This window comes from Grampus griseus (genome assembly GCF_964374135.1).
Source record: "Grampus griseus genome assembly, chromosome: 19".
Classification (NCBI taxonomy): domain Eukaryota; kingdom Metazoa; phylum Chordata; class Mammalia; order Artiodactyla; family Delphinidae; genus Grampus; species Grampus griseus.
In genome coordinates, this window is record NC_139013.1 from 23,762,028 (window position 1) to 23,785,611 (window position 23,584).

General features: G+C 43.6%; 1 protein-coding gene across 1 annotated transcript in view; it reads right to left on the minus strand.

Annotated features, from left to right (window-relative positions):
* N4BP1 (NEDD4 binding protein 1) overlaps nucleotides 1-18,400 on the minus strand; it is a 48,246-nt gene extending 29,846 nt beyond the window's left edge. The window contains exon 1 of the mRNA XM_082676259.1: nucleotides 18,004-18,400. Within this exon, the coding sequence (XP_082532385.1) occupies nucleotides 18,004-18,201 (198 nt within the window). The 5' untranslated portion in view covers nucleotides 18,202-18,400. The remainder of the gene's footprint in view (nucleotides 1-18,003) is intronic.
* Nucleotides 18,401-23,584: the final 5,184 nt, after the last annotated feature.

Genomic DNA, 23,584 nt, shown 5'->3' on the forward strand with positions numbered 1-23,584 from the left:
TTGATGGAGTCATTTTCCTGAGCTCCTCCCTCTCTGCCATCTTTCTAGTGTTTTCTGATTCCCTGCGCTCTTCTTTTCAGTCCTCCAGTCAGAAAGATGGGGCTTTGGTTACCCCACTTTGCCTTACATTTCTGCAACTGTGCCTGGTCCATCCAAAGGACAGAGAGGGAGAGAAAGCAATGAGACTAGCCCCATCCTCCTGGAACCACAACCCCACCAATCAGAGAGGAAGGTTCTCCTCCTTCAGAATTTTGAGTCCTGCAAGCTCCCACTGCCACCATCATAGGACTGTTTGGAAACTGGTGTGCAATGGAATGAAGAAAAACAAAAACGGATTTTTGCACAGTATTACATGCTCCATTTTCTGCCCCTTGAGTTAAACTAGAGGGCTTCTCCAGGTGCTCCTTTTGTGCCCTAGTGCCCATTTCCACTTCCAGATTAGGCTGTATTGAGTTCAGGCTGAGAGATAACAATGGAAAAAATGGTAAACTCACCACTGGTTTGGTGGTACTGTGAATTCTGGTTTTCTTTCCCAATCTGCCTGCTACTGTTTACTTTTCAGAGTCCTTAAATACCTGTTCCATGCATTCTGTCCAGGTTTTATCACTATAGTCACAGGACTGGCAGGGTAGAGTCCATCTTACTCAGAACTGGAGCTGCTCCCTGCTGCCTGCTAATATGTAAATGAGGCTGCCTGTTTAGCTTAAGTAAGTGTATGGTTGAATTCACAGGAGTCAAATACTGCTGACTACTATGCAGCCACTGGATAAGAAAAAGTGGATTACATCCACTCAGTGGAATGCCAGCAACAGTGAGCCAGCCTGGGAAGAAGAGCTTTCTTCTCCAGATAACAGACTTCCAAAAAAAAAATATCCTCTCAAACAACCGCTAATTCTCTAATTGATCCAAGATAAAGGCCACTTATCAACAGATTCTGCCCAGACACAAGGTTTCCAACTGGCTTTTCAGATTTAGTATGAAACATTAAAAAAAAAAACCATGTCAGAAGAAAGTCTGGCAAATATGAAGACAGAAACCAATAAAGCAGAACGCAAAATAGAGAAAAACTGGAGGAAAGTAGGTAATGCAGGGTAGAAAAGAAAACTAAAGCAAAATTTTAATTACTGCTTTCAAACAGATATAAGATGATAATGAATTCATAAAACAGATATCAAAATGCTAAGAAAAAAATAATTAGAATAAGAGCACTAGCAAATTACGAACATGATGGCCAAAACAGAGTCAATAGAAGAACCAAAAGACAAAGTGGAAGAAATTCCTCCAAAAGTATCAGAAAAAGAAAGAAATGAAAGAAAAGAAACTTTAAACGTCCATCTAGGATATCCTAAGTCCAAATAACTGGCATTCCAAAAAGACAGAATGGCACTTAAGAAATAACACAAATCATTTCCTGGAACTAAAATGCATAAGACCCCATGCATTAGTGAAAAAAGTTACATTAGATCTTGTTTGGGAGCCAGTGCACCCAGATCCCACCTTGAAAGGGTCCACAGAATATCCAAGCATGATTACTTTTTAAAGGCCCACTAGAGAAAAACCCTGTGGGCGGGGTGGGAATAGGGCACACATAAAGGAATGATAATCAGAATATCAAATTCTCAGTAGCAAGTCTGGATAGTCAGGGAAAACAGGGTAGCAATGCATTCAAAATGCTAAGGGAAAATGATCTTCAATCTATAATTCTATAACATCCACATTACATACCAAATATAAAGCAGAATAAAGACATTTCTAGCATGCCAAAGGCTGAGAAAATTACTCCCATGGATTCTTTTCTTGAGAAACTATTTTAAGATGAAGGCCACCAAAAACATGAGAGATAAAGTAATTACTAAATTCCATCCAAGAGTGGCAAATAGAAGTCCACAGATTTTAGCCATGCGGCAGATAAGCTGAGCAACCAGCTGACTGGAGGAGGGAAGAGGACTCCAGGGGTGTTCTCCCAGAAAAAGAGGCTTAAAGAATAGTTAAGATATAAAGGAATATTTATATCTTAAGATGAAAAGAATATTTGTAAAATATTAGGGATGTTTAAAGCAAATTTCATAAGTAGGTAAGAAAAGGGAAGATAAAAATCCCAGGAAAAATTAAAAGCTATACCAGAAAGAGAACATAATGTAATATAATAAAGTACTTGGCCTTGCAACAACTAGTATTTATATGTCATAATTATATAAACCTGTTTCTTGCTTTAACTAAAAAAACCAAAAACCAAACAAACGAAAAACTATGTTGGTGTCTTAGTCTGTTTGGGCTACTGTAACAAAATGCCATACTGAGTGGCTTATAAACAACAGATATTTCTTTCAGCTCTGGAGGCTCGAAGTCCAAAATCAGAGCGACAGCACGGTCGGGTGAGGGCCCTCTTCCAGACTGCGGACTTCTTGTTGTGTCCTCACATGGTGGAAGGGGCAATGGAGCTCTCTCAAGCCTCTCTTCTAAGGGTATTAATCTCATCCATGGGGGTTCTGTCCTCATGACCTAATCACCCCCCAAAGGCCCCATTCTCCTAATACCATCACATTGGGCATGAGGATTTCAACATTCATTAATTTTGAGGAGATACAAATATCCAGACCATAGCAATTGAGAAAATGGGCCTAGTTTTTGCCTCATCATTTACCGTAAAGAAAGTGCATAATGCCTAATATTGATAAGAAATAGCAGTATATTATTTATAATTATTTAGGTAAACATCAGAACAAACAGCTAAAAACAATGCGAAGTAGTTACCTTCAGGAAGCTAGGGTGTTTGGTAGAAGCAAAGGGACTGCTATTCTTAATAAAAACTCTAGTACTTGATTTGTTTTAACCATGTGCATATATTATTTTATTACATTCCCTACTTCCTAATTTTAATAAAAAAGTTTAAAAGTGGATGCATAACATGCTGTGATGCTGTATGACAAGATTACAGAGGGCCTCAGGAGAGCTCCTATTGTGTAAGCACTAGGAAGACTGGCAGAGAAGTGCCCAATACAAGCACAGCTGTCTGACATTACCCCCAAGTAACCAAAACTATTAATGCAAGATTAACTGCATAGATTTGAGGAAGAGCTGTGCTAGGAGCTTGTTATAGCTTCACATACCCAAAACTCCTTTTTGTGTGTCCCCTAAGAGGAATGAGTAATTATCCCTTGAGATTCAGATTCAGTTTTTTCATTAACAATTTACTCTTGGGAAATTACTAATAGCAACAATTGATTTCTATACTCCAGTTCAGGAGTGAGCAATAAAGTGTACAGGCATACAGTGTTACAAAAATGTCTGGCCATCAGTTGTATTGGTAAGAAAGATTCTGTGGATCTAAGTAGTCATCATTTGCATTTGGCTGGATTTGGTACCTGAACATTTGAATGTTAGTCAAAATTGTTTCCCCTCCATCCTGCAGCATTCATATATTGTTTTACTTTACTCAGGATTTTAAGAAAAAAGGGGGGGAGCATATAATATACACAACAGTAACTTCCCTTTCGTATGGCAAAATGAATTTCTGTTATTCTACTTTCTACAAATTCAGTTCTTCTCAACTATATAACAATTCACGAATCAGAGAGAAGCTCCTGGCAACCCCTGCCATTCAGAACATAGCTAAAACCTGAAAGGATCAAAGTGGCTATTCAAGAGTCTGCAGGTTTGACCTGGGGAAAGGGTTCTTGGCACCACTCTTCACTATCTACCACCTCTTATTTATGGGCACACACTTCAGGGACTTTATCAGATTGTCTCCCAGATTGCACATGGTTTGAAGCAGCTGAATGAAAATACAAAAGGAACAGCATAGGGTGCTACCTGCAGAGCACGCAACAGCAAATGATAATTGACAGCACAGGTGCAAAAATAAGGAAGACATAATGGTTAAAAAACATAGCAACTTGAGATCATCTATCATGAGTGTAGAACTGACACGCTCTGGCAGCTGCCAGGAGCATAACTGCACCCTGGCACAAATATAACCGAAGATACTCAAGTCCACCACAAATCAAGGAGGAGGGAGAAACTACAAAGGCAAGGAGGCTCCTAATACATTACAGATAGATTTCTAAAACTGTTCGGACCGGCAGTTCTCTGCTTTGGCTGCACACTTCAGGATTCTAAAGATTTCTTATAACTTAAGATACTCTCGCATAAATGGTGATATATGTTATCTCTAAGAGAAAAGAAAGTAGGAGGATTAATATGATTTTTAGACTTTGACATATGAGTCCTACAGAACGTACATAAATTAGAAGCACCATAGTGCCTTAGATAAAACAAACTTTTAATATCATTACCTACATATCTGTAACAGGTCCATTTTAACCTGTTAAGATAACATGTCTCTATCTGGTCACCTACATTAATAATATCACTATAAAATAAAAATAACCATTTTAGTCATTTTTCCAATGCATTTCCAACATTTGCTTTCTGTTCCATCTTCCTCCTCAATCTTATTTCCAAAATGCCGACCGAGTTCTTCCCCAGGAGGAGCACCTTAACTGCCCCACAGGGACTTCCCTGCATGCTCACTCTGAGTCTACTTCTGGAGACACACCAGGGGCCACACTCTACCCTAGACCTCATCCCCATTACATCTGTAAATCTCTGAAATTCTACAGCTTCCAAAACTTTCAGCTCTCCTGAGCAACTTATCTTCACTCTTACCCAAATAATGTCTTCAGGTCCCCAACCTCATTTCTGTCAATTTTCTCATTTTTCGTAAAAGATGTGATTTTACCAGAGCCTGGAGGCCAACAGATATGAATTCCTTTGACTGCCTCTCTGTTTTCATCTAAAAATTCTACCTTTCACAAATTCTTCTCCTTGCTTCTGCTTCAAAGCCATGCCATTTTCCCAGACCTTGATTCATCCCTCCCCCTTTAGCCACCTACCCCGCCCCTCTGTCTACAAACATGCGTGAGCCTTCCTGATCCCCCAGAACACTTCCCTCAGCCCGACTGCCTATGCATGCAACCACTCGGTCTTTTCATCTTCACACTTTTTGAAAAAGTAGCCTAAAGCCCTTTCCCTGTCAACCCCTTGAAATCTGGATTCTGCCCCCATTCAAGCTGAAACCACTTTCCTGAATGACAACTAATGCCAAACCCAAAGGCCCTTTTCTCTGTACTCTCCTACTTGGGCTCTCTACTTACTTGGTAGGTAGCACGATATCTACCGTTGACCAACTTCTTGACAAGTTCTTGCCCTTCCACACTTCTGAGATACCACTAGCTGTCCTTACTTCCTATCTTTCTGACTATCCTCCCAAATCCTTTGCTGCCTTTTCCTACCGTACATTAAATGTAGATATTCCGTGAGGTTCTGTCTTGGTCCTCTCCCTCAATTATACTCTAATAGGCTTTTCAAGTTCCAACTGTAACTTTTATTTCTCTGATGGTAACTCCAAATGTCCACCTCTAGCCTTTAATACTGTTAGGCTGCAGACTATCCCCTGGGTATTTCTACCTATCCCACAAGTGCCTCAAACTTTACAGGTCTGAATCAGAGCTCTCAGCTCTCCTCCACTCCATCTTTGGTCCAAGTTCCTTTCTATGAAACGTAGATGCCTAGATTCAAAGCTTTCTTTCCTCTTCCTTCACTTGCAATCCTTCACAAACCTAGTTGCATGTGAACACTACAACCAACACTAACCTCTTCTTTCTGTTGCCAGTCTTGTCCCACTCCACTGCCTTGTAACAGTATAAAAGCTATGCCTGAAAACACACCCTTCACCTCCTTACTCAAATACTTTCTAAAGCTCCTCACTGAGAAGGATTAATGTTCAAGATCCTCAGAATTATACTCAAAGTCTTTGTTGGTTTGGACTTCAGCATGGTTTCTTATTTTTGGAGCCTAATTTAACCCTTCCTTCAAGAATTGGCAAAAATGGGGTGGGAGGATGTTAATCTGTTTTCTACACACAACAGTATCTTATTATTTAAACAACAGCATTTATCATAACTCTACTAGACAGTGCGGGTACTGGCCTTGGTTTTAACCAGAGGTGTTTCTGCTCTTCCTGGGGGAACTAGCAATGTCAGGACACAATTCTGGTTGTCACAACTGAAGAGGTGCTCCTGGCACCTTGGGGGTAGAGGCCAGAGATGCTGCTAAACATCCTGCAGCGTACATTACAACCCCCTACAACCAAAGTATTAGCTGACCAAAATGTCAATAGTGCCACTGTTGAGAAAACCTGAAATCAATCAATAAATGTCTAACAAATACATATCAAAACAGGAATTAGGAAGTTTGGGAACACAGGCTGACATCCAGCCTAGTAGTATCAATGATGTGTGTAACATTGTTGAAGAGAGAGTGTGGCCAAATGACGAAAAAGTGGGGGAGGGTGTTCATTTTAATAGATTGCATAACATTAAGAAAAATTATCAAACACTTCTAAATATGGCAAAAGGATGGCCTCTCAATCACAACGGAGCACTCTCTTTCGCCCACCCAAAGATGATTTACTTCTCTGGGAAATGTACCTTTGTCTTACACACCATTTATTATTGATTAGGGCCCGGACTGTGATGCTACATGTCAAAATGTAGATTTCTGTCCAGCCGAGATGCCAATTATCTCCATCTGGTAGAAACAGTTATAACTTCACTGCTTTGTAAGATATTAGCCAGTTTATATCTACATGCAATTTTATTCCATCATTTCTTTTTTTTTGGTGCGGATACTCAGAGCCTCAAATAATCAGATCCTCAAAAGCTCTTTGAAACACCTTTCCGTTCCTGTTGGTTCCCTCATTTATGAGATACCTGACTGTCTGAAAGTCATGTTTATAACTTTTAAAATAAATTTTCACTTTGGCAGTCTTGTAGGACCAATGGAGATGTCCAAGTGAGCTCACCTGCTTGGAGCTATTAAACTGAGTGGCCCAAGAAGGGTACCTCATTGGCTCTGGGAGCCCAGGTTTACCTAATTTTGGCTCCTAGAGTGAATCCCAAGCAGGAAGTGAATTTTACTAATGCTGTTACCCTGTTCTTTTCCCTTCTGATTTTGTGTTTTCACTTTATGGTTCTTCGCCACATGTCCGTTTCCACACTGCCTCAGGGACCAAGTGGCTACAGACTACCAGGTCAGTCTCACACATGAATCTAGTCTGCAGGAATCTGAGTTTTAGGTGTCTGACCATGTGGCAATCTGTCACCAGATAACAGGGATCCACTTTCTGTGGCATGAGAGACTACAGGAAAATCTGGTTTTAGTCTTTTCTGTTCTTCTGTTTGTGCAAGAACATGTCTCAGGACTACTAACAGAAGAACAGCCCTTATGAAATCTGGGCCAGTTTTGTGTTTTTGGATTACTTTCGACCTGTGGCTACAATTACGGAACCAAAGCTGAAAGCTCTCTGTGTGTCTGTCTCTATAAATGAGAAAAAGCCTTTACTTCTTCATGGTGTGAATGTGAAATATATTCCTATCTCCAGGGGTTATTAATGAAGTAGATAATAAAGTTTCTTAAAGAATTTCTCTTCGGGGCTTCCCTGGTTGCGCAGTGGTTGAGAGTCCGCCTGCAGATGCAGGGGACATGGGTTCGTGCCCCGGTCCGGGAAGATCCCACATGCCACGGAGCGGCTGGGCCCATGAGCCATGGCCGCTGAGCCTGCACGTCTGGAGCCTGTGCTCCGCAACGGGAGAGGCCACAACAGTGAGAGGCCCACGTACCGCAAAAAAAAAAAAAAAAAAGAATTTCTGTTCGAATTGGTTTATAGAGAACAAGCTTTTACATAAATCTATATATCTAGAACTCTTAGAAAATAAAGAAACTAAACATCCAAACTTATAATGTGTTAGCTTTTTAAGGACAAAAGAGAAACAATGCAAAATGCACAGAAGCTGAAAATTCAAAGGCATCTGTATTTAGAATCCAAATTCATGTAATAAAAATAATCCTTAGGGAATTCCCTGGCAGTCCAGTGGTTAGGAAGCAGTGCATTCACTGCTGTGGCCCAGGTTCAATCCCTGGTCCCCTGGTTGGAGAACTAAGATCCTGCAGGCCGTAAGACATGGCCACAAAAAAAAAAAAAAAAAAAAAAATCCTTGGACAAATCAATCTGACTTGATAATTTTAATACTAACTTAAAAATAGATGGCCTTTCTCTGATTTTATCAGTGCAGAGTACAATGCATCATAAGATTTTTTTAACTTAAAAGTTTTCTTTCATGAAGAGACTGATTATGAAAAATAAAAATTTATACATTAAACTAAATTGAATTATAACACTGCTACATTTTTTGATATCAGAAGTTATGTTGCTCAGTAATTGTCAGCTTAAGCATAATTTCCAACATCCTTAGTTAACTTTAAGACCTTGGTTGGACCAACAGTAAATGGTTAACTAATGGACACTCTTTGGATACATGGCTAATTTCCAAGTGAGAGTCGCCAAGCATAAACACACACATTACACGTTTTCTTTTTAGTATAACCACAATGTCATTACTGCACCCAAGAAAATGAACAGTAATTCCTTAGTATCATCTAATACCCAGTCTGTATTTAATGTGTTTTTCCAGTTTCTCTGTTCTAATTATTCTGATTTTTTTCCCCACCATAATTACACAATTCTTGTCTTGCTTAGTATGTCACATATAGAATTAGTATGCACTCTTTTTTTTTTTTTTTTTTTTTTGCGGTACGTGGGCCTCTCACTGTTGTGGCCTCTCCCGTTGCGGAGCACACGCTCCAGACGCGCAGGCTCAGCGGCCATGGCTCACGGGCCCAGCCGCTCCGCGGCATGTGGGATCTTCCCGGACCGGGGCACGAACCTGTGTCCCCTGCATCGGCAGGCAGACTCTCAACCACTGCGCCACCAGGGAAGCCCAGTATGCACTCTTTTTGTGTATGGCTTTTTTCACTTGGCATACTATTTTTGAGATTCATCCACATTACTGCATGTCTCAGTAATTTGCTCTTTTCTATTGCTATGTAGTATACCACTCTGAATGTCTTTTACACCTAAACTATCTTCGATGTTTCGCAAAGGTCCCCAGGCAATCAATCACAAAGATTTGTCTTTCACCTTATAAGGATGCTAAAACTATTAATTTCATTGGGTTACTCTGAATTTCTTAAATCACACTTACTAACTGTGTCAAATCAAAAGGGAAGCTTGGTCTACTTCTACTGAGTCTCTTTACTTTTCATGGCAATGTAGTTACTTGCACAGGATCATTAAGAATCTGTCCTCCCTTTTACTAGGACAAAATCAGACAAATTCATTGTGCAACACAGACCATAATTAGAATGTCATATTTAAGAATAAACCTCACTTAATCAGGTATGGCAAGGTTACTATTAAAAAACAAGGATTGTAGTTCATCTATGGAACCAACTCAGGATACTGCTCTGGTACCTACTCTGTGGCATGCAGTATAAAGAAAGTCCCTTCCTGGCAGGCAAGAAATTTTAGCATATTTTGGGAATCTTGAGGAGAGAAGCATTCATCCAAATGTATAAATGCTACAGGTGAAATATGTAGAGATGATTTTCTTGATTTTTTTTGGAGATTTGCTTCCTAGCTTTAAAATAGAAGAGACAAAAGAGACAACTAAAACCAAAAACAAATGAAAACCACCCAGCTACTGAAAAGGTAACCTAAGGTTCCTTATGAAATTTCCAGAGAGGATAATTCTCTAGTGTCAGTAATTGCTAATACCTCCTGCCATACTCTATATACAATCAGGCTAGTCTACATGCATGCATGTGTGTGTGTGTGTGTGTGTGTGTGTGTGTGTGTGTGTGTGTGTGTGTGTGTGTGTGTGTGTATGTGATCAAGAGTAATCTTTGAAGCCATTTATAACTACAAGGGCACAATTAACACAAATTACAGAAACTCTGGAAGTAAGGTAAAAGAATAGCTGCATGCTCTCTCAGTGTCATACTAGAGAACTGTCTAGCAGGCCCGACCAAGGATTATTTCATAGCTAGGGCAGCACTGTCCAATAGAACTTTCTGTAACGACATATGTTCTGTATCTGCACTGTACAAATTGGTATCCAATAGCTACATTATGGCCACTGAGCATGTGAAATACAACTGAGGAAATGAATATTTAATTTCACTGAATTTTAATTAAACAGCCACATGTGGTAGTGGCAATACACTGGACAGTGTAAATCCAGCCTTCAAACTATTTTTGTACGGGCCCTAAGAATTGTTTTTACCTTTTAAAGGGTTGTAAAAAGCAAAAACAAAGAAGAATATGAGACAGAGACCCTGTATGGTTCATAAAGTCTGAAACTATTTATCGCCTGGCCCTTTACAGAAAAAGCTCGCCCATGTTTGTATGCTCTAGTGGAATGTGTTTTTTGTTTGACATACTATTTATATTGAAAAAGGCCCAGAATCTGTGAAATTACACATTTAACTTGCATATTTTTGTCCAGTAAAGACACAGATGATTTCTGTGACAACCCCCAAATTACTGTTTCATTATCCTGTAGGACATGAACAAGTTTTGTATCCAATCTAGCAGTCTTATTTCAACATTCTTTTTCAGTACCTATATTCATTTCCTGTACTGTTCCTTGAACCAGTTTTCCTATCCAGCTAGTTCCCTCAAAAATGAGTTATAAATAAATGCTTGGCATGTGCTCACCTTGTATCTTTAGGAATTACATTTTAATTAAAAACAAAAAACAACCAAAAATAAAGTGCTCATTTAAAAAATTCCTATTTACAAAAACAAAACTAAAAAAATGGTGAGGATTCAAGGCATATTTTGAGAAGTAGATAATATGATGTGGCAGTCGTTCCTATTGTCTACCAATATCCACGTTCTGCTTCTTTAACAAACAGAACCCAGATTTTGTTCAGGGCAGCAATGTGTCTAGTTAAAACTGAACATTTCCTAGCTCTCTTTCCTGCAAGTATTGGCCATATGACATAGTTCTGTCCAGAAAGAGATAAGGAAAAGTCTGCTGGGGTGTTGTAGAAAGGTGTTGTGGCTTCTTCCTTCCTTCTTGAAATAGAGACTTGATGGCTGGAGCTGCAGTAGGTATTCTGTGACCATGAGGGAAAGGCCAAAAGAACTGCAGAGACCTTCACCCTGACAGCTCCTAACCACTGCTCAGCCTTGGACTGTTGTTTATCTTAAGATTTTTTATTGAGTGAAAGAAAACTAAACCATTTTGTATAATTGCTATCACTGCAGCCAAATCCTGATCTATCTATCAGTCTAACTGTTAGAGATATATCATCTGCATTAACCTATTATAACAAAGTAATGACTTTATTATCTTAATTTAAAAAATACCAGGGTTAATAATGAAACATACAGTGAACTAAACACGTAGGTTCAAGAATGGATAAAGATCCCAGATGACTGGTAGATAGGGATTTTCGATGAAAAGGTGTCATAATCACAACTGACTTTTACATAGAAAATTCAGATGTGAATCCACACAGTTCTTATTCATCAATTAAAGTAAGTAATTCTGTAAGCACTAAGACTGAACAAAACTTTCTCTAAGTTCAAAGGAACCTCTTAAATTAACAATTAAAAGAAATAATTCAGTTTCTTTAAACAAAAGGATTTTCCTATGTTGTTTCCATATGACATAACTTATTTTTATAAAAAACAGTTCTTTAATTAATTACTGTAAGGATTTCCCCCCTATAATTCTGTTTCTGAAATGCAAGCCTTCTAACTTCATACAATTATATTAATTTAGTAAAAAGTCAACATAGAACAAGATGTTGTCCCTGATTTAATTAAAACCCTGTAATACTAGCTGGTAAACAAATAGGGAAGAGGAAGCTACAGTCATGAGCAATCACTTTGACCCTAGTACAATCAGCGTGAGTATCCCTTATTTCAACATTCTGGTATAACCCCAAAATATTAACCATAAAAGAGACTGAACAAACCTCTGTTTCTTGAGAAGATGATTTACAACCATGGTGAGTTAAAAACTATCATTCTAGAAAAAGCAAAAAGGCCTCCAACCTCCTTTCTGGTAAAATCAAAACAAAAAACTCTGTCACTACCCAGTATTACATCTATGAATTATTTCCTCCATGAACAAATCTACTGTTCAAGAATTCATTCATGAAACCAGGTACCAAGTTCTCCTAACGGAAAAGGAAATAAAACAATATAGGGTCCATCTTAACCCTCTGAAGTCAATGAAGTAACAGGCCACTTCTACTGGAATTGCATTTTCTTTACCCTTATCTTTCTCCTCTCTTACTCCACAAATATGCAAGCAAAAACTCAGGTAAAGGACAATCATCAACTCTTCATAAGACCCTCTCTTCTTTTCCTCTCAAATAAAAAGCAGACTGGATGTTAGCCTACCTTACCACAGTTTCTCAGGTGCATTGTAATTTCAATGTTTAAGACTGATGAGTCCTCCAAATTACTCTCCTTATAAGTCCTCCAGATTGGTGTTCTTGGTAGGTCACTGGCTATGCTTCACAGTGGCTATTCACTGCCATGAAGTAATGCCTGAAATAACACCACCTGATGGGCAGCTGAAGGTAGCAAATTCAGTACCCTAAAGGTTCAGGGAGAAACCATACAACAAGTAGCCATGCTGTTTACTTCCAATTACTCCTCTTTTGTTTGTTAACCTCCAGGACAGGCTCCTAGCTTACCAACTAACTTTAGCACCCAATTCCCTGCTATGGACCTCCATGATCTCAGCACTGCATTATCTCCAGATGGCTCACACGTCCATCCTTTAGCCTCTCACTTCTCTAAGTTAAAAGGAACGCTTCCACTTCACCCATGACCACTGAGGTACCACCCCTTGGTTCTCAGAATTCCTCCAGATCCAAGATTCTGATCTATGAAATGCTTCTTTAACTACCACCTCTAGAATTCTCCAACACTTACTGAAACTGTCCTCTGCCTGCATGATTCCCTGAGTCTAGGAGGGGACACGGTCTAAGGTCCTGTCCCTCCCTTTATTCTTACAGTTCATTATGCCCTTCTGCCTTCACCTGCCTCCTCTCCAGTCTGAACCTCTCAAGCTATTAGTTCACTAACAGTAGAAGGTAAGTCTTGCATATTTTTGGACTGTCCTAGCTCAAATAAGGCTGACCATTCAGAAACAGTTCCTGGGCCCCGTTTTGCCTTGCTCAATTGCACTTCAGATTCCTTTAGTCTTTATGTGCTGGCTTCACCAACATCCTGAGTGGGGGAAATCATCACCTACTTGAGAATTTCTGGATCAAGTGATACTATAAATTCAAACCACCTAACCTTCCCTGGCCCTCACTTCAAGTCCACAGTCCTTTTTTGTTTTTTTCTAATGCACTTCCAACAGTTCCACTGTATCTGTGTTGACATACTGCACTGTCTTCAAGGTCTCACCCTCCCTCTCTGGGCATAAACTGGCATCCCACTTTACTAAGACAGTACTATAGGCCATTAAGGCCTTCAATTACCCACTTCACCAAATAGGAAAAAAAATGTGTATCCTCACTTATCTTGTCTCCTACTACCTAAAGCAGAGGTCCTAAAAAGGCAGTCCAAAAGCTGAATCTGGTCTACTGCCATGTTTTGTTTAGCATATGTGGTTGCTTCCTATATTTCTTTTTTTAGAATATGTACTTTAAAAAGAATGTATTAGTGCAAAACTTTTACTGAGATGTAATTCATAGCATACATGGCTTTTAAAACATAAATTAGCTGCCTCTTAAAACAAAACAGATTTCCCATTACAAAATGCAGACTACTGGCTTCCCTTGGGTGAGAAGATCAGACATCACTAGGCCCATATGTGTAACCAGCGGATACTGAGCATGAGCGTCTGCCCTCTCCCACAGGGCATGAGCATCTCGGTTCACCCGTTCCTTCCGACCAGCCAGCCACTTCCCTATGCAGTCCCCCACCTAGTCCCAGGGGCTCTTTGATCTAAGGGAAGGATCTAACTCTTTGCACTCCCCAGGACAGAGATCTCTTCAGCCTCATCTCTCCTCACCCAGGCCAGACTCCAAGATCCCACCCCTGCTTTGAATCTTCGATTTCTTTGTGAATGAGGCAGCTCGGTCAGTGCCTCCACTTCTTCTCTGACGTTCAATCCTCAACTTCCTTTGTTTCCATGACGTCTGCCACCTTGGACTTCAGTCCCCTCCCACTGGGCCCCTATGGACAATGCCCGCTTTTGGTTTCCCTCTCACTTTCAGACATTGCTTCTCTAGCCCTTGTAGTAATGTCACATTGCTATAAAAGTTCTAAACACTTATCCCCAATTTCTATACTTATATCATCAGTAGCCAACAATGGACCTGATGATGGAGGCATTGAAATGTAAATCTGACAGCATCACTGCTGTTCTTACAACCTTCCATTACTCTCCGCTGCCTCCCTGCTTGGTAAAATCCATGTTCTTTAGCAGGTCGCACGTGCTTTGTGAGCTGGCACCTTCCCCCATTCCTGTCCTTCACTTGAGGAATCCATGAAAAAACGGGACTACTTCATATCCCTGTGATTTTGCACATGCTCTTCCTTCTGGAAAACTCTCATTCATCCTCCAGCATCCCACTGGGCAGAACAACCCTTCCTCTCCTATATTACTTGCACATACTTCAACTCTTAAATGTTGTTTCCAACTTTCTCCCCTACTAGGCTGTGGGTTCCTTGAGGTCCAGAGGCAACAGCTAGTGTATTTCCTGGCACAGAAGTTGTCTTTAAGTATCGGCTACCCGGTCCCACCAACCTACAGGTCAAACAACGTATCCACCATCCTTCCTGACACCAGGGCTTCAAACCTCTCCCTCAATCCCTGCATCCACTCAGTTGCCAAGTCCCAGTGAAAACCGTGTCACCCCACCCATGTCCAGTTCTAAACTGGAACAAAGTTCCTTCCACAGTTGGGTCTGCCTGTCTTCAAATACAGAGTTTCAAGCAAATCCTTCCTCTCCCAAAGCCTCACTGACTCCCTACTGATAAGGCCCAGTGGCCTTAGCACAGCATTTGGGTCCCTGGAGGCTTCATCTCTCACAGGGCAGCATGACTCTTCCTACCCAGACACTCCATGTTGTTCTGGCTTCGAGGCCCTTGCTTGCAACCACCTCTACCTGGGAATCTTCCCAGATCTTCAAAGCCCAGCTCAAGTACTGCTTCCTCCAACAAATTTCCCCTTTGACAAAAGTGGTCACTCAAGAGCATGTGCCTTTTTTAAAAAAACAAAAACTTCCCAGGACATTATCACTTTCTACCAGTAGCCCCATCTCACCTCTCTCCAGTGAATGGAGCCCTAACTAACTAAAGCTCCACATTCTCCTCTACTCAAGCATTTTCTAAAGGGTAGTGAATTAACATTTTTAAAGGAGGAAAACGACACGAACCACTTGATGGGACCCACAAAGCTGCTTGGAGACTCTACCAGCTAGTTTAAAAAAGTCCTTACTCTAAATCTTCCTTCCCCCAAACCTTCTTCTCCTCCACAGCTTAACTTAAAATATTGTATACGCTGAAGATTGTTCTCCTGTTCTTAATTTTTTTAGCCACACTACGGGACATGCGGGATCTTAGTTCCCCGACCAGGGATCGAAGCCGTGCCCCCTGCAGTGGAAGCACAGAGTCCTAACCGCTGGACGGCCAGGGAATTCCCTTCTGTTTTTTTTTTTCAATTAATTTATTTAATTAATTTATTTTTTTTGTCTCTGTTGGGTCTTCGTTGCTGCGTGTGGCCTTTCTCTAGTTGCGGCGAGCGGGGGCTACTCTTTGGTGCGGTGTGCGGGCTTCTCATTGCGGTGGCTTCTCTTGTTGCAGAGAACGGGCTCTAGGCGCACGGGCTTCAGTAGTTGTGGCTTGTGGGCTCTAGAGCGCAGGTTCAGTAGTTGTGGTGCACGGGCTTAGTTGCTGCGAGGCATGTGGGATCTTCCCGGACCAGGGCTCGAACCCGTGTCCCCTGCATTGGCAGGCGGATTCTTAACCACTGTGCCACCTGGGAAGCCCTTTCCCTCTGTTTTTAATTTTTAAAAATCAAGTTAATGGTTTTCTCTTAAAGAAATTAAAACACACTCCAAAATGAATTAACAAGAACAAAAACCCCTTGAGTATGGCATTCAACTTTTCCCCATACATCTCAAAGGGAAAAAAAGGATTTCTTATAAGTGGGAGAGTTAGATTATGAGTAGCACACATCAAAAAGATAAATGGGCAGGTGACACATACTACCAATATACTGTAAGACACACCTTTTCCAATTAGCTTATGCTGAACTGCATGGCAGGGACAAGCGAGGCAACTGGAGTTGGGAGGGTCCAGCAGGGTTTTTCTGTAGAGCAAAAGAAGCACTTGCCATGCTTGCAGTGAGCCTTGAGTAAAGCTGAACTGGGATCAGGCAGAGTACACAATAAAAGCAGTGAGACTAGTCAGGCTACAGTGGAGATTTAAGCTGAGACCTGCTAAGGCAGAGAATTAGGAAAACAAAGTGGGGTTGAATAAATAAGTGTTTTGTAAATCAGAAAAGTTTAGAGTGAATGAGATAGGCAACAGGAGGCTCTACTAGATCCCAGGGCAGGAGAATGACTTTTTGTGGGAGGATTAGTCTAAGGCAAGTTGTACTGGGGAGGGAGGGAAGGCAATGAAATAAGGGAGAGGGCACATACCAAGAAAGAAGGTCTTAACTGCTGCAAAAATAATGGAAAAGGAAGGAATGAATGCATGTAAGAGACTTTCAGAAGCCATAATAGGACTTAGTCATGTCAAACTTTTTAGCCCTGGGGAGTGGGAAGAAATTGGGTAGCTGGGGAGAAAACAAGGAGGGGACTGGGAAGGAGTTAGACCAGACAACTGGTTCAAAAAAATCAAGAACAGGAAAGCAAACTTGATTCAACATCTGCTGTGCTTTAAGTTAAGCTGTGGAGAAGAATCATACAGTTAAGTGTCCTATCTCCTCTAAGCACGTTAAAAGCAAGCATACAGCCTTCTTTTTTAATCTAAGAAAGTCAAGAGTCACAGCTAATCAGATTCTTCAAGGGCACTGTGAAATTTCTGAAGTACGATGCCAAAAATGGATCCCCACCCCCAGTGCTCAGCATCTGGGAGGTAGGTATCAAGAGCAAGGTCTCTGGAAACAAACTCCCTCGGTCTGAATCCTGGCTCTCCCACTTACTCGATGGGAAAACCTGGAGAAACTTGGCTCCCCGGGAGGGGGAGGATGTACTCTTGCAGTATTTGGGCTTGGGGAGGGAAGGGAGTAGCTGAAGGTGCCCGAAGTAAGTCTAAGTGTGAAATGCTGATTTAGAGAGAAGGTGAGTCACCTCTTCGAAAGTTTCAGTTTCCCCAGCTGTTAAAAACAGGAAGATAATAAAATCTACCTCACTGGATTTTTTTAAGGACTGAATTCGATAATCCTTCCGAAGTATTGAACATAACGTCTGATGTGCTACAACCGTTCGATAAATGCTAGTGGTACACAAAATCAATACATGGAATAATGCTATTTTTAATACTATTATTAATCATCCTTATCTCTTCTTGATATTCTCTGAGTACTGTACTACTGTGATGATTTTGTCAGATTCTCAGAGGGGTCTGACATCCCCAAGAGGTTCAGAATCCCTGTAGCGGAGACCTGGGAAGAGATAAGTGGCTGAGGTGGTAGGCCAGGAGGCTGCGGGCCCAGCCATCAGGCCCTGCGCACCAGCCCGCGGGCTGGGGGGAAAGATAACAACAGGCAACACTCTCAACGCGTTCACTCCGTGCCTGCCAGCCACTGCACTCTGCGCTCTACGCACATCACCTACTCCAATCCTCGCGACGGCCTTCCGAGTCAGCTGCTTTCGTCAGCGCCACTTTACAAATGGGGAAACTGAGGCGCCCGGGATGAAACCGCTAGCCCAAGGTCACATGGCTCTAGAGCGGAGGCTCGGGAGACCGCGCTTTCACCACCGCGCCTGGCTCGGTCAGCGCAGGAAGGGCAGGAAAGAAGGGGGTGGGGACGCCCAGGGACCCCGATCGACAGAAGGCCGCGGGGGCCGGGCTGGGAAAGGCGATCGCGCGGGGTCGGCGGCCGGACTCACCTTAGCGCTGTGCACCGCCTCTTGCGCCCCGCGAAGCTGCAGCCAGATGCGCGCAGGGAGCGGTTCCTCAGCCCCGAGCGCGCCAAGCACGGCCAGGCTCACGCCGAACAGGCCCTCGATGCGGCCGCGTCTCCGTTCCAGCAGCGCCGCCTTCTCGGCGGGCGCCGTGAACTCGTCCAGTACCGCCCGGGCCGCCATGGCGGGCGCGGCCTCCCGCGGCGGCGCCGGGGGCCGGCGGCGGCGACGCCCCCTCAGCGTGCTGCCCCTGTACCCGAGCTCGTCAGGCGGCGTCGGCCCTCCAGGCCGCCTTGGCCCGGCCCGCGCCCTGCCGCCTGGCCGGACGCCCAGCTACACCATCCCGCAGCGGCAGCCGCAGCTGGGCAACTGCGGGTAAAAAGCCCCTTCGCCGCCGCCGCCACCCCCGCCGCCGCCGCGGGCCGGGCCCAGCCGCCGCGCATGCGCCCCGCCCGCCGCCGTCATTGAGTGTCGCCACCCCCTGGGGGGGGCGCGGAGGCGACGAAAGTGTACGTCACGCACAGTCGCCATGTTTGTTGAGGGCCCAACGATGGCTGTGGAGGGGGGCCTGGGTGGCCTTTGGTTAGGCCACGACGCTTTTGCGTGGCCTGGTGGATGATGAATTTATGGTTTTACAGATGGGGAAATTGAGGCTCCGAGCCAGTAGGCGGGACTGACCCAGTGTCACACAAGGGATTTGGCTTGCTTTCAGACAGCTTGAAGCCCAATATAGCACTCTAGCAAACTGAGTTATCCAGCTTCTCATTTATTGATAGATGTTTTTTTCTCTTCCTCCCTCGATCCCTCCCCCACCTCTCTCTATCTCTCTCTCTGTCTCTGTCTTTCTCTCCCTTTCCTTTGCTTTCCGTTGTTTTTTCAGTAAAAATGGTAACAGGAAGAGAAGAAAATGGGAATAATGTGTATGGAGAATTGAAAAGCAACGAAATGATTAAGGAAAGGTCAAGAGAGTGTTTTCTTCTGGGAAGGGAGGAGGAGAATGTGTTATAGAAGAGGTACAAGAAGTGTGGGACTAGGGGCTTCTCCGTGATTTTAGTGGGGTACTTGGGCAAGTACACCCTAAGCCCTCTCCAGGTCTGTTTTCCCATCTGTAAATTCAAGGGTTGCTCTAGTTATCTCCAGTTCTTTTCCAGATATTATGTTCTCTGTGTCCATGAAAACAGATTGTGGAAGATAGTGGTTTCCTTTCTCTGGGCTAAATATTGTGGGTATAGTAGATAGTTAGGGACCATGGGCGTATTACTTAACTTGTCTAAGTCGTAATTTCTCATCTGGAAATGTGGGTAACAATAGTACTTCCTACTGAGAAAATTAAGATTGTACCTGGACACAGTAAATGATCATTAAATACTAGCTATTATTATCGTTAAATTAGCAATATAGTTAAGGCTCCATTTTCACAGAAAAGCTTTGTGTGGATTATGCAACCATACTGAACTTAATGGGCCTGGGAGCCCCCTCCCGCTGTATAGATTCCCCCTTGAGGAGAAAGAAGGGGAACTAAAGATGTTGCTGTTGGAAAGGCCAAGTGGGAATGGTCTTGGTAAGAGGGATTACCCAAGGTAAAACCTCTCAAGGATCCGGGCTCCTGGGGTTTTCCATATGCCTCAGAAATTCAGACAGGTGTGGTCCCCTGGTGCCCCACCAAAGGATGACTCAGCACAGGGAAGAGAGCCACTAGGCTCACGGACTGACAACTTCCTGCTCCCCTGGGCTTTTCCCTGGGTGTCCACACAGCCAGCAGCCTTCCTCCATGAGGTAGATGACCTGAGATTGGCTGGTCAGGTGGAGAGTGTGGCCTTGCAGATAGACTGCACCCAGAGCAGGAGTCAGCACAACGTGTTATTTCCTGTCTTCCTGGTGCACTCACCTTAAATGGAATTGCTGTCGTTCGGTGATTGGACAGGGCTTTCCCCAGGGCAGTTCCTGTTTGCTCCCAGCAACTTCCCTGCTGGTGAGTCTTAATTGCTTAATTATTAGGGCTGAGAAGAGGCTGCTTTGAAAAACACTCTACAGCTCCTTCCCCTTTCCCCCAAGAAACCTGCCCTAAAACAACACTAGTAGTTCATACACACAACCACAGAAGAAAATTGGGCCTTTAGACTGTGTTCAGAAGGCACTGGGTTGGTGTATCGCCAGAGACACAGCTTTGGGATTTTTTCCCTCTGTTTAGAACACTTGCCAGTTCATATCTGGTCAGCATTTCCCTTTAGGGAACTCTCAAGGTTTCCTGAGTGTAGGGAACAAGGAGAGAGAGGGAGAGAGAGAAATCCCCTTTTAGGAAACTCCCTTGCTTCCTGTAGTTTCTGAACCACAACTTCCGTCACTTGGCCGGTCTTGCCTACCTGGCTGGCCTCACCACCCAGGACAGTTAGCACCAGGGATAAGACCTTCACGGAGTCTATATTCCAGATACTGTAGCTGTTTGTTTTCTCTAATCTCCATAACAACCCATGAGAGGGTGTTGAGGGAATCACTTATTTCCCCTTCTCATATTTTCATTGTGAGGGCAGGCGGTGGATTCCTACCCTTTTCTCCAGCAGGGCTGACTGTGGAAGAACACATGCAGTGCCCCTCGCCCAGTCTCCCCCAGGGCAGGAGAAGAACTTCTCTGACCCCACTGACGGCTGACTTTCTGAGAAGGATCAGTGCTGGGTTGGGCCGCCCTGCCCCCAGAGAGGGTGTGTTATTATCTGCTGTCTGCGGTTGCCCACGGTGTCAGTGACTGTGTGAAGTATTTTCACTCAACCACATCCTCCAGTCCAGCTTTGTCAGTAATAAAGATGACACTTTGATCTCTAACTGTCTGACACCTGCTTTTATTTCTCAGTCCTGAATGCAGGAGGGTCAGGAAGAGTGTTGACTGGCTTCCTAAAACTCCAGCAGTGGTTGATATTTTTATCATTCCTATTTTAAAGATGAGGAAAGAGAAGCATAGATAGGTTCTGGAACGTTCCACAGAGCTGGTAAGTGAAGTGCTAGGAATAGGCATTTGAATCCTGGCAGTTTGACTCTGTACTGGGTGTTATATACGCAACTGGCTCCCTTTTCTGCCCTTGTACAAAAGCAAGAGGAAATAATATGTTCTCATGACTAACCCCTTAATGTTTGGACCCTCCTTGCCTTGGGATGCTCTCAAAACCAGACAGACTTGAACCTGTCATATTGCTTGGCTCACCAACCAGTCTAATAAACAGACTCAAGATGGAGTGTTTCCCTGGGTTCTTTGTTTTTGGTGTAATAACACCTAGGGCTTAGAGTAAGGAACAGGAATACAACTGCGCTTCAGCCTCACAGAAAATTTAATACATTGGCAAACTGTTCAATGTCTCTTATCTCCCTTGTCACTAGTCCAAGTTACCGTCATCTCTCCCTTTGACAGCTGTGGGGTCTCTCCCACATTCTTCCTGGCCTCTCTCTAAATTTCAGGAACTACAACTGCTGGAAGGTTGGGAGAAATTACTCTGTGGCCAGAGTAATCTTCTCAAGTTACAAATTTCATCAGTTAATCTCTTGCTTAAGACCTTACAAGAGCTTCGCATTATGCTCAGAATAAAATTCAAACTCTAACTTGGCTTGCAGCACTTGCAAGACCCACCCCCTGCTTTCTTCTCCTCCTCCCTCCACCTGGCCCAGGTTATACTGCCCAAGGGTATTTGCACAAGCTGTTGCTTCCTCTAGCTTTCTTTTCACTGACTTAACTCCTGCTCAGCCGTCAGATCTCAGTTCTGGGAGTGACTTGTTCAAGAATTCATTCACTGGTCTCTCTGATGAGTCAAGTCCCCTGGTCCCAGGCTCGTGGGGCACTGTGGCCCTCTCACTCACAGCACTAGGGCCAGTTTTACAGGCATTTGTGTGATATGACTGGTGCATGTCCATCTCCAGATGTCATCAGAACTTCAGCTCCAGGGGGCCAGTGATCTGAGCCTGGATTGAGCTAGAAGTATTCCAGGAATGGAGAGCAGCCCTTCATGGCTGGAATGTGCTGAGGCAGCGGGGCACCCGCAGATAAAATAGGGTTGGATCCTCCAGAACCTGGTGGGCCAACTACTTTTGGCTGCGTTGGGTCTTTGTTGCTGCTTGTGGGCTTTCTCTAGTTGCGGCGAGCGAGGGCTACTCTTCCTTGCGGTGTGCAGGCTTCTCATTGCGGTGGCTTCTCTTGTTGCGGAGCACGGGCTCTAGGCACGTGGGCTTCAGACGTTGCAGTATGCGGGCTCAGTAGTGTGGCTCACGGGCTCTAGAGCACAGGCTCAGTAGTTGTGGCGTATGGGCTTAGTTGCTCCACAGCATGTGGGATCTTCCCGGACCAGGGCTCGAACCTGTGTCCCCTGCATTGGCAGGCAGATTCTTAACCACTGCGCCACCAGGGAAGGCCTTTCCCATGTTTTTAAACAGCAAGTGCACCATTTATTTTATGTTCCAAGATCTTTCTCCTTTCCCCGGGGGAGGAAGCCTGGGGGGGGAGGGGGGCGGGGTGAACCTGGGAAGAGCACTTAGGGGATATTGGTCTGGGAGGGAGATGATGGTGGCTTGGACTAGGGACTTTGGAGTGGAGACAAAGAGGGGGAATTTGAGAGGGATTTTGGTGGTAGAATCTTGACATTAAAGTGCAAGGGACTTGTTTTTCCTTCGCTGCAGAAAAAACTTGCTGCTTCTGCTGCTTCTCATCATGTATTTTTCTCCCTTTATAATTCCTTTGCATTTTCATTATCCGTGCTGTTGAAACTCCCCTAACATTAATTCCACCTGCTACTACTACTACAGCATTGAGGGGAGTTATTTATAAAATTCAGTCATCTTAAGTGGGACGCAGTTTCTGGACCAAATTCTACTACAAAGATTGCCTGCCTGCCAGCTCCCTGATGCTCCTAATTCTCAGTATTTTCCCATCACCCTTTACAGCAGGAGTTCTCAACAATGGCACAGTCAACATTTGGGGCAGATAATTCTTTGTTGTGGGGGCCTGTCCTGTGAATTATACGATGTTTGGCAGCATCCCTGGCCTCACTCACTGGATGCCATTAATGCCCTCCCACCCCAATTGTGCCCACAACAAAAATGTCTCCAGGTATTGTCTAATATCCCCTGGGGAAGTGGGGAGAGACTAACCCCCACCATTACCCCCAGTGAGAACCACTGGTCTCTACAAGTTCAGGGAAAGCCCTGTCCCTGGGGCTGAGCTAATGGGAATTCAGATTCCATCTCCTACTCCCTTCTGCATACTCCCTGTGGGACACACATACACACACACACACACACACACACACACACACACACGTCTAGTATAATGAAAGCTCTCTGAGTTCCCTTTGACTTGTTGTCCTGTCTGTATTGAATGTGGAACAACATGGCTTAAGAGAGTCCTGGTCAGTCGTGTGTCCACCAGGCAAGTGACTGAACAACACAACTCCCATCACTCCTTACCCATCACTGCTTCTCCTCAGCCTATCTGCAGAACATGTTCTTGCCAGGACTAGCTGTCTTTAAAGCCAAGCTTAAGTCTCACTTCTTCCATGAATCCTTGTTGGCCTGTTCAACTTCCTGTGGC